This window comes from Lethenteron reissneri, chromosome 42 (genome assembly GCF_015708825.2).
Source record: "Lethenteron reissneri isolate LAM-NWPU_2019-01 chromosome 42, ASM1570882v1, whole genome shotgun sequence".
In the NCBI taxonomy this organism is placed as follows: domain Eukaryota; kingdom Metazoa; phylum Chordata; class Hyperoartia; order Petromyzontiformes; family Petromyzontidae; genus Lethenteron; species Lethenteron reissneri.
Window position 1 is genome coordinate 6,151,170 of NC_083820.1, and position 13,232 is coordinate 6,164,401.

Genomic DNA, 13,232 nt, shown 5'->3' on the forward strand with positions numbered 1-13,232 from the left:
CGCTTTTTCACGTGGTTTTTTTGTGCCATGCTAACAAAAACTATGGGGACCATATAGTTGCACTCCTTTAATGGACTCTCTCTCTCCTGAAGTCCTCTCGTGGCGTGCTGAGTCAATGTTGGCATTGTCGCTTCTGAACACAATGCTGCCCCACATCATTTGCAAAGAATAAAGAACGCCTTCCCCTCCTCCCCAGGGAATTCACGCTGTCGTTTCTGGAAGTTTATCTTCCGGCATTGGAATTCCCTTCCGTGCGGAGTGAAAAACAAAACTTCTGATTGCCTCTTGATTTAAGGCTTTCGTGACTGCAGGAATCCATAACTCTTTGGTTCTTTCGATAAAGTCACGTAGGTATAAAAATAAAATAAATCACTTATTTTATTTATTTTATTTCTTATACCTACGTGACTTTAGCGAAAGAACCAAAGAGTTCAGATTCCCTTCCGAAGATCGAACCAATACCAACAGGCACCATTCGCCACTAAAGTGACGTTGACGTCAACCGCGGGGTCTGTGCCAGGCTAGGTGCATTATAGATTTGAAGCTTTCGTGACTGCAAGGATTCATACTCTTAGGTTTTTTTGGAAAAGTCACGTAGGCAAAAATAAGTAATACAAATAATATAAATAATACTTTGATTTCTATTATAAAATAATAAAAAAATAGAAATAAGAAACGTATTTATATATTTATTTATATTATTTTTATTATTTATTTTTTCCTACGTGACTTTACCGAAAAAACCTCGGCTAGGTGCACTTTGAGGCCACGTGAAGTGTCGACGGATCGCTGACAGGAGGTCACGGGGCAGACCCCCCCCCAGCTGTTACCCCCACTACCGTACCAACTTGCCTCAATTTTATCCGCCCGGCGCTGCGCTCGTTGTTGTGAGCATCGCTCCTCCGCCCTCCGTCGTTGTTGTTGGAGGGTGGTCCCACAGTAGCGTCTTCCCGTACTCCCTCGCGAAGATTAAAACGTCGTCTCCGTCTTCCAGAAGAGGAACGACGGCCACGAACAAAACTCCGACGCCCGGAAGAGCCTCCGACTCGTCTCTGACGGCGTTTCCCCCTCTTCACGCTCGTAACCTACACACACTCTCACACGCCTCCACTACTACCTTTGGACATTTTAAACATCCACGGACCAGCTTACCCACCACCCTCGAAACAACTCCAAGCGCTCGCACAGGGTTTTTTTTTTTATATTGTTGCAGGTACATTCAATAAATATTCGTTTTTGACGAAGCGCCCCTGAGGCCGTACCGGTCCTCGACTAGATCGTTGCGGGCTTTGGGGCGAGGTCTCCCGGCCGAGCCTGCCAGGCTGCCCCGGACTCTCGTAGGCCTCACGCTCCGAGGCCGGCATTTGTTTAACATGCTGTAAAGGTCATTAATGTGAAATATTACTTTGCTTGTGATGTTCTTTATCGGCGTCTTCAATAATTCGAATATGTTTCCATGCCTAAGTGAGCAGTTCGCTTGTGTTGATCTCTGTTAAGAGACCCAGGACCAGTGGTGTAAACTCCTCATTCCCATGGTACGGCTCAGTCTTTCCATCAGACAGGCGATCTTTTGTTGAGAAATATTTTATTTCACGTTTGGATTCCTTTAGCATTTGGTGAGCACTTTGTATTTTTTGCTTGTTTGCTATATGTGTTTAAAACTCTGGTCTCCCTTGGACAAGAGACTTTGTCCGAATGTGCTTTTATCTGGTTATAAATGAATTGCTACTTATGACTATAATCGCTTGATTATTGTGTTATGTTTTGCATCAATGTGAACTGTGTACCCCTGAGTCCGGAATTAACCAAAACCATGTTTGCGTCAACAATTTGACATCACATTTTGACTTAGTAATTCATTTTAAATTCACGGTTTCTGAGCAAAGACCCAACATGCCAGTGGCCAACAGCTAAATAGCACTATTGAATGTGGAATTGGTAAGAGTGAATGCTTCTATTTAACTGTGCAAGGCTATACGTATTTGGGGAAAGAAAAGATGGGAGGGAATTCCAAGTTGGTTCAGTGCGAAGAGAGACCAACAGTACGGGCAATGTTTTGACGTGCAGTACTGATGGTTGAACACAGTATGGATGAGACCTAATTCCCAATGTGGATGGAGAAATCAATGAGTAAGTTCATGGGAACAGTAACTATGTTGGTAGTGATAGAAGAACGACAGGGAGGTGACTGACCGCCGGTGAGCGAGTGACTGGAGTGAATAGGTCAATTCTGGATCAGTCAATGAACCCTTGTATTAAATTAATGTAAGGAGGGCGGGAGGTCGCCACTTAAGGTATTTTATGTACCATGCCTCTTGTCAACCTCTTAACAGATATGGTGGTTGGAAAAACTCTCTCCTTAGTAAAGGGTATAACATTCAGGTAGTATGCTGCATTTAGGTGATGGGATTTGTTCGGGTGACATTTTGTGCTCTGTCCTTTTGAGAGTGTTATAAATGCAGTGTTTGGTATGTCATGTCGAGTATAATACATCCTCTTCTCCTATAACGCGTGTTTTCATGACGCGGAATGGACAACGCAATGAATTTTACTGAACACTTTTTTATAACACGGATACGAATCGGATATATAACGCGATCTAGTGAACAGAACTGCGTCACGTGAGTAGGAATAAGCGGTTGTGTGGCTGCCTCGTCCGTAGCATCACACAAGGCGGGATGCTGCTGGATGCTTCTAGATGCTACCCACTTTACCCTATATTATGTATTATTATAACGCGATTTTTCCATAACGCAGTGTTCTTCAAGGAACGCAACTTCCGCGTCATAGGAGAACACACTGTACTTAATGATGTTGACCGTGCTGTAGATATGGAGCGCTGTGTGTACGTGTGTAATGCCGAGTGCATTGAATGTATGTTGCGTAGGTGCTAGGGGCATGTTGAGTGCGCGGCGCGTACAAGCAGCATGGCCCTGCCCCGGTTCCGGCTGCTGCGCTTCTGCACCTGCCTCTCCGCAATCTTCGCTCTGCTCAAGCGCCTCGTGTGCCGGTCCGGCGCTCGCAACACATCGTTACGTTCGATGTTCATGATGATGATGTTGACGATGTTCGCAATTGAGTCGCGATTAGGCACAGCCCACTGTCACGCTGATGTTAAGGTTGATCATGTTGGTGATCAGAGTAAGAGACTTTATTTGACCATCTTCAAGTTTATTTGTTTAACTGCGTCAATTTATTTCATACTTGGCAAAGACCAGACATGCTTTTGCACATACCAATACAACCAAACACACTGTGGGCATACAAACACTGGCACAACCAGCCTGTTTAATACACATAATTTACAACAGAATTGACACACATACAAAACACATCCTCTTGCACACACCAGCACATACTCAAACTCATACAGACAGCGTATGGATATTTGTGTTCACCAAGAAGCAAATACTCACTGGAATAGCAATACACGCAACCTACTTGCCTACGCACTTTCACAGTCAGTTTATTCACAAAACAAAGATCCCCCATATAGACTTTAGTAGACTGTTGGAGAAAATCCTATTAGCATGCATATATTAAACCTGTCTTAGCATACAAGGTTGTTATAATTATGTGTCCAGCATCTTGCCCCGGCACCTTTTTGTCCCAAGTGCTGATGCTTACGCACCATGTTAGGTTATCATTTAAGGTTGAGTCAACCGAGGAGACACTGGGAATTAGTGATGATTTAATTGGCCACTAATGTTAATTGTGGCCGGGAATATTAATTTGTATACAGGCACACCTGATTATTTAAAATAACTTGTAAACAATCTTCTGGTCAAAAGAGATGGTGAATCTCCATGGGCCACCACTAAATTAGATCGCCCATATTTGTTTCGATGGGTGTATGTGTGGTGCCAGTACATGCGGGACAAGATCTGAGCTTAACCACTTGGCCTCTGTGTGCTCCTCACCCCCAGGTCGGGGCGTGGGAGGAAGTTGAGTGGTGACTCCGTGATCCTTCCCACCACCGTGGATTTTTCCTTGCCCAAGGTCAGGTCCGCGCCACAACCGCACACCACAACCCAACCAATCTCACCACTACACGTGTAAAACCATCCACATCACAAACACCATTCCCATACAATCATCTCTGGTGTGCAGCTCTTTGCATGGGAGAGGAGTGAGCAACCACACAACAACATTCCCCAGCCAATCCTTCCCATCTCTGAGAGAAAGAGTACAATCGCACAACCATACCACCGCACCACAGCCACACGGTTGCAATGACGATATAGCTGTTAATCTCGCCTGATCCGTACCGATATCTGCCCGGTGCAGACCGACTTGCAGGAGTGGAGCTCGTGGGATGACGACGCTCCGACCAGCGTCTGCATCGACAATGGCGGAGGAGCTGGGAACGGTGGGGCTGGCGGGGGAGGCCTTGGGTTGGGCCCGGCTGCTCTCCTCCCCATCACGGCTGTCAATGCCGGCATAGCCGGTGACATCATTGAGCCGGACTTCTTTAGCGACATGACCCCCACCATCCGGAAGACGCAGAAGGTGAGTGAGCCAAGAGGAAAAGATGACGCCACCTCGTGTCCCAGTGCTTCGGATGGGCGTGCGTGGTTCTGGCCCCTAGGCATGCAACGATTCACTCCCCTCCAGCAATTGGTTCACATTTTATGCGTGAATAAAAATGTATTGCTAGTTTATACTATTTCATTGTAGGATATTGTTTGTACTTTTGCTATTATCTTATGTCTTCTGTCTTGTGTGGAGTCCATTTGTTTTAATATTTAAACAAATTGTCCTATTTAAATCGTACTGTATCATCAGTTAAGTTTTATCTATGGTGTTTTCATTGTTCATCCTGTCTCATCTGCTCTCCCTCATTTATCCGGCCTTGCTTTGTCTTATGTGTACTCTCTTGATATAGCTATAAATACTGAATACTCTGATATGTGCATTGTTTTTGTACTGTTCACCTTTTGGCGTTCTCTGGTCTGACACTGGTGAGATGAGGCCAACATACATACGTAGCCTACAAAGGCTAGGAATAATGGTGACTTGAAACCCCCAGTCAATTTATGCTCAGTGAGAGGTCATTCTTTCTCTTCTTCTGCCCTTGCAATATTGAACACCCTCCAGCCATCCGTGCTGTTAACTCCCTGCCTGTCTTCAAATCCAGGCTCAAAATCTTCCTCTTATCTTCTGCCGCTGACTATCTCTTCTATGGTATATATATAATAAGGATATACTGTATATGTTACCATCTCCATTATGCGCATGCCAGACTGTTTTTGGTACATCGTCTTGAGAAGCAGTTGTATTTAGGTGCAATATAATCCAAATTGTATTGTACGGTGAGCGTATGTGTGGTTGTGCATGTATTTACACATGTGGGGAGCGGTTGTGTAGCGGTTAGTGTGCCGCACTATGAATCCGGGGACCTGAGTTTGATTCCCGCTCACGGCCAACAACAGTTATGATTATCTGAACCGGTCCTGGGCCTTCCCTAGGTCGACTCAGCCTCTAATAAATACTTGGTGTGGTGTATAAATATCGCCACTGGGGAGACAAAGGCAGCCGGGCGTGGTTCTGGCCACCTACTCCCTCGTGTGCTGTGCCAGCCCTCATAGGTGCTTGCTAACAGCACTTGCCCCAACAATCTGTTAAGGCTATACAGGGAATATTTGTCTTTGTATGCACGCGTGTGGTGTGCCAATGCTTGTGTGTGCATTTACTCGCCAGATTATTGTCAAAAAGAAACAAGATTTCATCGGGCTGTCGGGATCATCCACCCTCTCCAGCCGACTCGTTGCCTCCCAGGACCAATCCTTTCTCCCACCCACGGTAAATACACCGCGGTCATCATGGGCAGCACAACCTCGAGAAATGTTTTAGAATTCTGATGGTAACATTTACAATTTTGACACGAGAAGCTGTTTGCCCGCTACGTTGTTTCTTTTCTTTAAAGTCTCTTATGTATCTCTGACCTTTTTTATAGAATAAACGCACTTTATTGTACAAGCAAATATAAGCAGAACCCCATTCTGTCTCTCCACATGTATATTTAAATATGTTTTAGTCTATTAGACTATTGGCGTTCCGGACCAATATCATCAAGTGGCAGGTGTTTAAGCAAGCACATTTCTTCGGCCGGTTTCGATCTTCATTGGCAGTCGGTACTTGTTTAACAGTTACTGTTGAATTCCCAGATGTTGTTGGAAAGAGCACTCCATATTAAACATGGGACAAATCAACACAACAATCGGACAACAATATTGTTGTACAAGATCGTTCTTTTTATTTAAAAGTCACGTGATCAGGCGCATAGGTTGAGCGACTAAAGGCATTTCATTCTTCTTGGACTCGATACTATAAATTGGAAGGGTGCATTGCCCCATGCTGATTTGAGCTGTGTTTTGGTATTGGCATGGAGTGATGGTCCAGTGGAAACACTGCGGTATTAACCCTGTGAACCACGTTAGTTTCGCGATCACGGCTAACATCAGTCGAGACCGATAACCGAACGAGTTCTGTTGAGCACAGCAAGGGGGAGTTTGGACTCAGTTCACATCTAACAAATTGCTTGTTCTCGCCGCGCGTAGTCTGAGCTGGGGGAGCTGGACACGTGGCCCGAGGGGAGGAATGCCTGGGAGGAGGAAGGAGACGCTAGTTGGGAGGCGGACGAGGTGTTGAGGTGAGCGCGCACTGCCCCTGCACGCACGAACACACACAAGTAATGGATATGGCTTCCCTGTTTGGCCACACAGGGTACGTGTCTTATAGGAGTAGAGAATTTGAAGCGCCCCACGATGTGTGGTGCTGTCTGCATCTATAGTTCACTCAATCTTTCTGCTATGAAGAAACCCTGCTGCAAGGGACCCCCAGTGGCAGCTGTACCTGTAAGACACAAGGTGAACACAGCACCAGCCAGCAAGTGGACATTGGTCTGACAGTAGGAGGTCAAAGGTCATACATTGTCCTTGGTCCCATAGTTCCTCGGTTACTTTTGGTCAGAATGATCCCATATTCAACTTTATATCATGAAAATGAGTTGCGTAAGTGCTATGTCTGGCAGACACACAAATGTAGCTTCTTATCATGTAGATCGGGAGCTTTCAATGTAACATGCACCCCGTTTCAGCCGTTGACACCAACCTTTGCCATTACCGCCCACCCTTGCAGGCAGCAGAGGCAAATGGAGAGGGAACGCCGCACAGCTGAGCAGCTTCGGAAGAAGGTGGAGAAGGACATCCTGAGAGCCCAACGGAAGGAGCACGGGAAGATCGCAGTGAAGCTCTCCTGACCTTCCCGCACACAGCACACGCACGCGCGCTCGCTCGTACATGCGGTCGTATGTGCACACCGTGGCAGGGACCGTCGAGATTACAACTGCGCTGTCAGCAAGAGCCAAATTCTCCCGCAGTTCCCCTAGACCAGTGATGTGCAACCCAGACGAGTTAGTGCGCCACATCAGCGGCCCTCCTTCACCTCAGTGGGCCGTGAGCTTGACATCGTGCTTGTGCACTGATCATGACCCCATGCATAACCCTAGAAACACTTAGACCAGGCCACCACCGAGGGGCTGCACGGGACGCATGCCGCCCGCGGGCTGCACGCTACCCACCACTGCCCTAGATCCTCGTAGTTTTTTTCTAAGTGATCGAGACACCTGGTTTTTGCAAGCAGCTGCCCTCTGGCCGGCGAATAGTGTGGGAGTTTTCAGGGGAGGTGGGCAGGGGGTAATGCTCAGTGAGTGAAGGTCGCACAAGCACTGTTTTCCGTCTACGAGTTCCTGCCGTTGACGGGAACATTTAAAATCCCGCCGCTTCCTCCCCTCGGCGTTCAAGCACATGGTACAATTTTAACGCGGCTTCACACGGAGTGTTAAAAACACAAAATGCCATTTGCCCAAGTCGGAGCACTGAGCCAGCACCGCAGAGATCTTCGGATCCTTGATTGCAATTTCTCGGTGTATCGGATTGTCATTTGTGTAGCGTACGAAAAGTTAACAGGTTTAAACCCACAATTGTATCTCTGATAGTCCATTTTAGTAAAACCACAGTCCATGCACCTCCTAAAAGTAGCAAAACCTTTCATATTTGCCATTCTTCTGTCGTTGCGCAGCACAGCGAGAGTCCGTACTGGAGGTGGTACAGTCCAATTGGACAGCGTGGATAAGGGAGACAAACCATCTATAAATCCCGCTGTGCTGGGAAAATGCCTACAAATCTGTGCTCTCATGCATAGGATTAGCTCAGCAGACTGTTCCATTTGTCTGTAAGGGGTGGACTGAAAGAGAGGTTCTTGTTTAAATGAGACGGCGTTGTAAAAAGGGGATGCGGTAATTGTGAATATTATTTAATTGTAGGTTAACATTCACGCGCGTTTTCTTGCAGATGTGTGTGAAATTTTTAGAAATTCGTATTTTTATTTTGCACTGCAGGCCACAATGACCCCTATCAGCCTCAGTGTCCAAGGGCCACACATCGGTGAAATAGATTTCTAAATTGAAAACTCATTCCTTTTGAACTGCTCTTTGTGTTTAGTTTGTTGTCCTTCCCCTGCACCTCCGATTAGCACGGTTGGCTACGTATGGTGCGAAAGAAGTTCAACATATAAACATACAATGGGAGTCAACAGTTTGATTCCCCCTACAGGCAGCTTTTGACAATTTCTTTGGTATGTTAACCAAAGCTCACCATCGGCTGTAAATAATAATGGGTCATTTATTCGCCTTGGAAAGACAAAGGGAGTCTAAATACTTTTTCAGAAATGTGCGACTTTGGTTGTTTGGCCAATTCCTCATGGCGTATTTTACATATACATTAGAAACTGGAGTGCTGAGAGAAAACCCATGTACAAGGAGATAACACAATACTAGCCAATAGGCTGCTATTCAGTGGGCTATTGTAAGCCAGTGCCTCGTGTTAGACCTTATGCACGCCAAAAAAAGATTCAACGTATAACTTGCATTAGTTAAAATTGTTATTACGATACATGCATCATATCATGAGTGATAGAATCGATCATGATTTTTGCAAATTATATCCGATGTTGTGCTGTTACATTTAGTGTAATGGCTAAAGAAAAACTACAAACGAGGCAGAACGAACGAGAAGCATTTATGGGCGAGACGAAATAAAATCGATTCTTGAATCGAATCGTGACCTGAAGCAATCGTGGGGGTTTGGGCGGGGCCAGGTGAATCGTTTAGATGCCCAAAAGTAGTGATTCGTAATGTTCTTACCCGACCACAGCGCACGGGACATCCCCAAAAGTAATGCCTCATTCCTTTCCCAACAACCTATTGAAGAGAAAGACAACAGGTCAAATCGTATCAACGTCTGTCAAACGGCAGAAGCCTTGCTCAATTGTGACAGTGCCAAACCACATAACGAACCCAAGAACATCGGCGGACCATTAGACAGGTCGGGTCAGCTGCCCTGCCTCCCCCCACCGTCCATCACAATTCCGGTCTGTTCATCCCTCTTGAACGACAGCCTATGTGCACACCGGTTTAAAAAAAAAAAAGCCACCGTCTCTGGAAGGGCGTGGTTCACGAGTGGCTACAAGATGCCGACGAATCATTTTCTCTTGGTGGATGCCAGCCTGGTTGCTTTGCACATTGACTCAAGTGCAGAGAGAGAATGGTAGAGGCTGTGCTGAGAAAATAACCGGGTGTTCGTGGCCTTTCCCAAAAGTGAAAATCTAACGCGTGTTCATTAAACGAGCACGGAGCATCGCATTTGAGTAGGGACGTAATCGTGCGTCGATATGTGGATTAATATGGATTATTTAAGCTCAAAAGATGTATGCATATCACTGCAGGTGTAAGACTCATGTTTTTGTTTTAGATGTTCTAAATGAGGGTTAATGCGACTCCTGCGACCACGAGAGGCCACTACTTTCGCAAAAAAAAATGAAAAGAAATAACGTTTGAATTGCATTGCCATCTTAAGTTGCGACAATTCACCAAATCTTTCGACCTGTATTTTAGAGGCATCTTTCCTTGATGGAATCTACTGAGGTTTTGGTAGGAATCTTTAGGGCCTTAAGTCTACATTTCAGACACCCTTTCAGAATAAGCCTGGTTAGTGAAAGGAGGTAATCTGCCTATTTTTCACGATAACAAAACCAGATGACTTCAGTTTGAGTTGGGATGGCAATTGGTGATTAAATGGTGATTCATTATTGAGAACTGGTCTAAATGAAACGTGTGCGTTTTTACCCGTGTGTGCATGTCGAGTTTGTTGGTCTGTAATGGATTTTGGTTTGCTTCCAGCTGGAGTGCAGGTGGCACATGTGAGTCAATTATTACCATCATCATTATTGCTGACGCCAATCACCAGTGACTACCACCACCACAAACCAAGGTCATCTCCATCACTGCTTAACATCACCAGCATCACTACAATCCGCATTACCACCACTACATCAACTAGGCATGTAATCATTAACACCTGTGGTAAATCAATGCTTTTTTTGTGATACCAGGTTGCGGTTTGATTCAAGAATCCATTTTATTTGGTGCTTTTTACCATCTCATTTGTATTGTTTTTATTTGTTCGGTCTCATGTTCCATCTTGTTCTTTCCACGATATATAAATGTCACTTGAGAATATGTGTATAATTATGATCTTGACTTAAAGCTTTCGTGACTGCAGGAATTCATACTCTTTGGATCTTTCGGTAAAGTCACGTCGATAGAAAAAAAAAATCGCGACGTTTCGATCGCAACACAAGCAATCGTCCTCAGGTGAAAATATATATAGTAAGAGAGCTGCTGAAGCAGGGTGTTATATAGGCCTGAGATGGGTGCAGCCCAAGGATAAGTGGGCAGGGTTAGAAAAGGAAGATCAAGGACACCCCAAAGCTGTTGGGCAGGCCATTGTATGGTGAGAGATTAGCTGTACTTAATTCAGCTCACTTAGTATCTATAATTAAAGACATCTCACGATCTCCAGGTGATTTGCTTGTCAGTTTCGATGTAGTTTCCTTGTTTACCAAAGTTACTGTGTTTGACACCATCGCAATCATTGAAGATTTGGTTTAACAAGGACTGAATGCTGATGTACCGGCCCAGGTGAGATACTGCCTCATCAACACTTACTTCACCTGGAATGATGGTACATTCTACAAACAATTCGAAGGTACCCCAATGGGTTCTCCCTTATCTCCAGTGATAGCCAATGTTACGTAGATGACATTTGTCATCTGGCCACATGGCCTGCCAGCTCTGAACCAATTTGAGACATGCCATCCAGGCATCCATCCTACGTCATTCCCTGTGGAAGAGATATAGATGACACGTTTGTCATCTGGCCACACGGCCTGCCAGCTCTGAACCAATTCTTCATCTACATCAATTACATACACCCAGCCATCAAATTCACCATGGAGGTGGAAAAGGATGGCAATTTTTTCTATCTACGTGACTTTACCGAATGAACCAGAGAGTATGGATTCCTGCAGTCACGAAAGCTTCAAATCAAGATTCTTGGATGTTTTAATCAAAAAGATGACTCATTGGGACACTGTCTACAGCAGCGGTCGGGAACCTATGGCTCGCGAGCCATATATGGCTCTTCCGGTGACGGCATATGGCTCCCAGACAATTTTGAGTTGAAAAAAAAATCAGTTTGGAACTGATTTTAAAAAACTTGTAATATTGCTTAATAATACTGTGTCATTTTAAAGTAAACAGAAATCAGTTTTGAAGATAAATTTAACGGGTCACGGGTCCCGTGACCAGAAGTCGCATTAAAAGTAAGACATTTAATTTATTATACGTTAAAAATACTATATGGCTCTCAATGAAATATATTTAGAAATATTTGGCTTTTATGGCTCTCCCAGTAAAAAAGGTTCCCGACCCCTGGTCTACAGGAAAGCCACCCACACGGATGCCTATCTAAAACCGACTCCCACCACCATCCAGTCCAGAAGGATTCTCTCATCAAAACTCTACACCACAGAGCTCGTTGCATTCCAACCACCTAGCCAGTGAACTGGAGCACGTACACCAAGCCCTCAAGATGAATGGATATTCGGACTACACAATCCATAAAGCCATCACCCCAACCGTTGGGAGAGAACCATCTGAATACCCAATCAAAACCATCACCTTGCCATACATAGCAGCGGTTACGAAAAATATTTCCAAAATCATGACCAAACAAGAACTAGGTTCGATTCAACACTACATAAAAGTTGTGATCTGATCCCATCTGTGAAGGATGTGATCCCTGACATGCAATACCTCGGTGTCTACAAACTAAGCTGTGGATGTGGCAGCAGTTACATTGGGAAAACAAAGCGACATGTTTTGGACCGTGTTCATGAACATAAGGCAGATCTGAAACACGTTCAGGACCAATACCTCGGCCGTGGCTGGTCATTGTTTTAACGCTGTGTGCACACGAAATAGATTTCTCCAAGACGAAAGTACTCTGCAAATCTACTGGCTATCAACAAAAATTCGTTCATGAAGCCATCCAGATATATAAACAGACAAATTTTCAACCGAGAAGATGGATACAAACTGAGCAATCGTTGGAAGGACGTTATTAACCAGTTTAAGTCATAACTGGCTGCGATGCTTCCATCCTACCTGCCGATGTTAGCAGTTATTTCCGACTCTCTGAGTTGCATTCCTCGATGTGGCGGTGGCTACATTGACATGCTAATCTCTCACCATACAATGGCCAGCACAACAGCTTTGGGGTGCCCTCGATTTTCCTTTTCTAAATTCCAGTTTCAGGGTCTTTTTGGATCCCTGTCTCCCCCACGTGTGGTTCGCGTGAATAAAACGAGCTAGGCTGAATGTGCACATCTCCTTCATGATTGGAGAATTAAAGAGGGGCCACACTGCGACTGTGGCCATGCAAGCAAAACGCTGGACCATATAGTAACCCTATAGACACGCAAAGATACATAATGACCCAAAGGGATACAAAGACAAGCCACAGTGTTGACTGTGGCCATGGAACCCATAATGAATCGCTTAGCAAAACTAGTATGTGCTTCAACAGAGGGATAGCAAAACGACACACTCTCTCCTTAAGACCTCTTCGTCATGACGAGCAGACCTCAACATTGCCATTCAGCTCGTGAATATTGCCACCACAAGAATTACGGCACACCGATATAGAACATTTAATTTGATGTTACATATAACACCAACTGATATATTTCACAAATATGCGACAAATGTATTTGTTTAATAGGACGGAACAAAGGCAGGGGTCTGGGGATTGAGGGGGCACCCTGCGTGG

General features: G+C 45.0%; 1 protein-coding gene across 3 annotated transcripts; it reads left to right on the top strand.

Moving 5' to 3' along the window:
- The first annotated feature begins 857 nt into the window (after positions 1-857).
- On the top strand, positions 858-10,160 carry EBAG9 (estrogen receptor binding site associated antigen 9). 3 transcript variants are annotated; one of them, XM_061568904.1, is made up of 8 exons: positions 858-1,213; positions 1,547-1,616; positions 2,888-3,010; positions 3,927-3,999; positions 4,288-4,509; positions 5,701-5,802; positions 6,561-6,652; positions 7,141-10,160. In XM_061568904.1, exons 3-8 carry the CDS (start codon positions 2,928-2,930, stop codon positions 7,259-7,261), a joined length of 693 nt encoding a protein of 230 aa, XP_061424888.1. In that variant the 5' UTR covers positions 858-1,213; positions 1,547-1,616; positions 2,888-2,927; the 3' UTR covers positions 7,262-10,160. The 3 variants fall into 3 exon arrangements, with proteins under 3 accessions (XP_061424888.1, XP_061424889.1, XP_061424887.1); XM_061568905.1 differs by lacking the exon at positions 1,547-1,616 and having other exon boundaries at positions 858-1,080; XM_061568903.1 differs by lacking the exon at positions 1,547-1,616 and having other exon boundaries at positions 860-1,213.
- Positions 10,161-13,232: the final 3,072 nt, after the last annotated feature.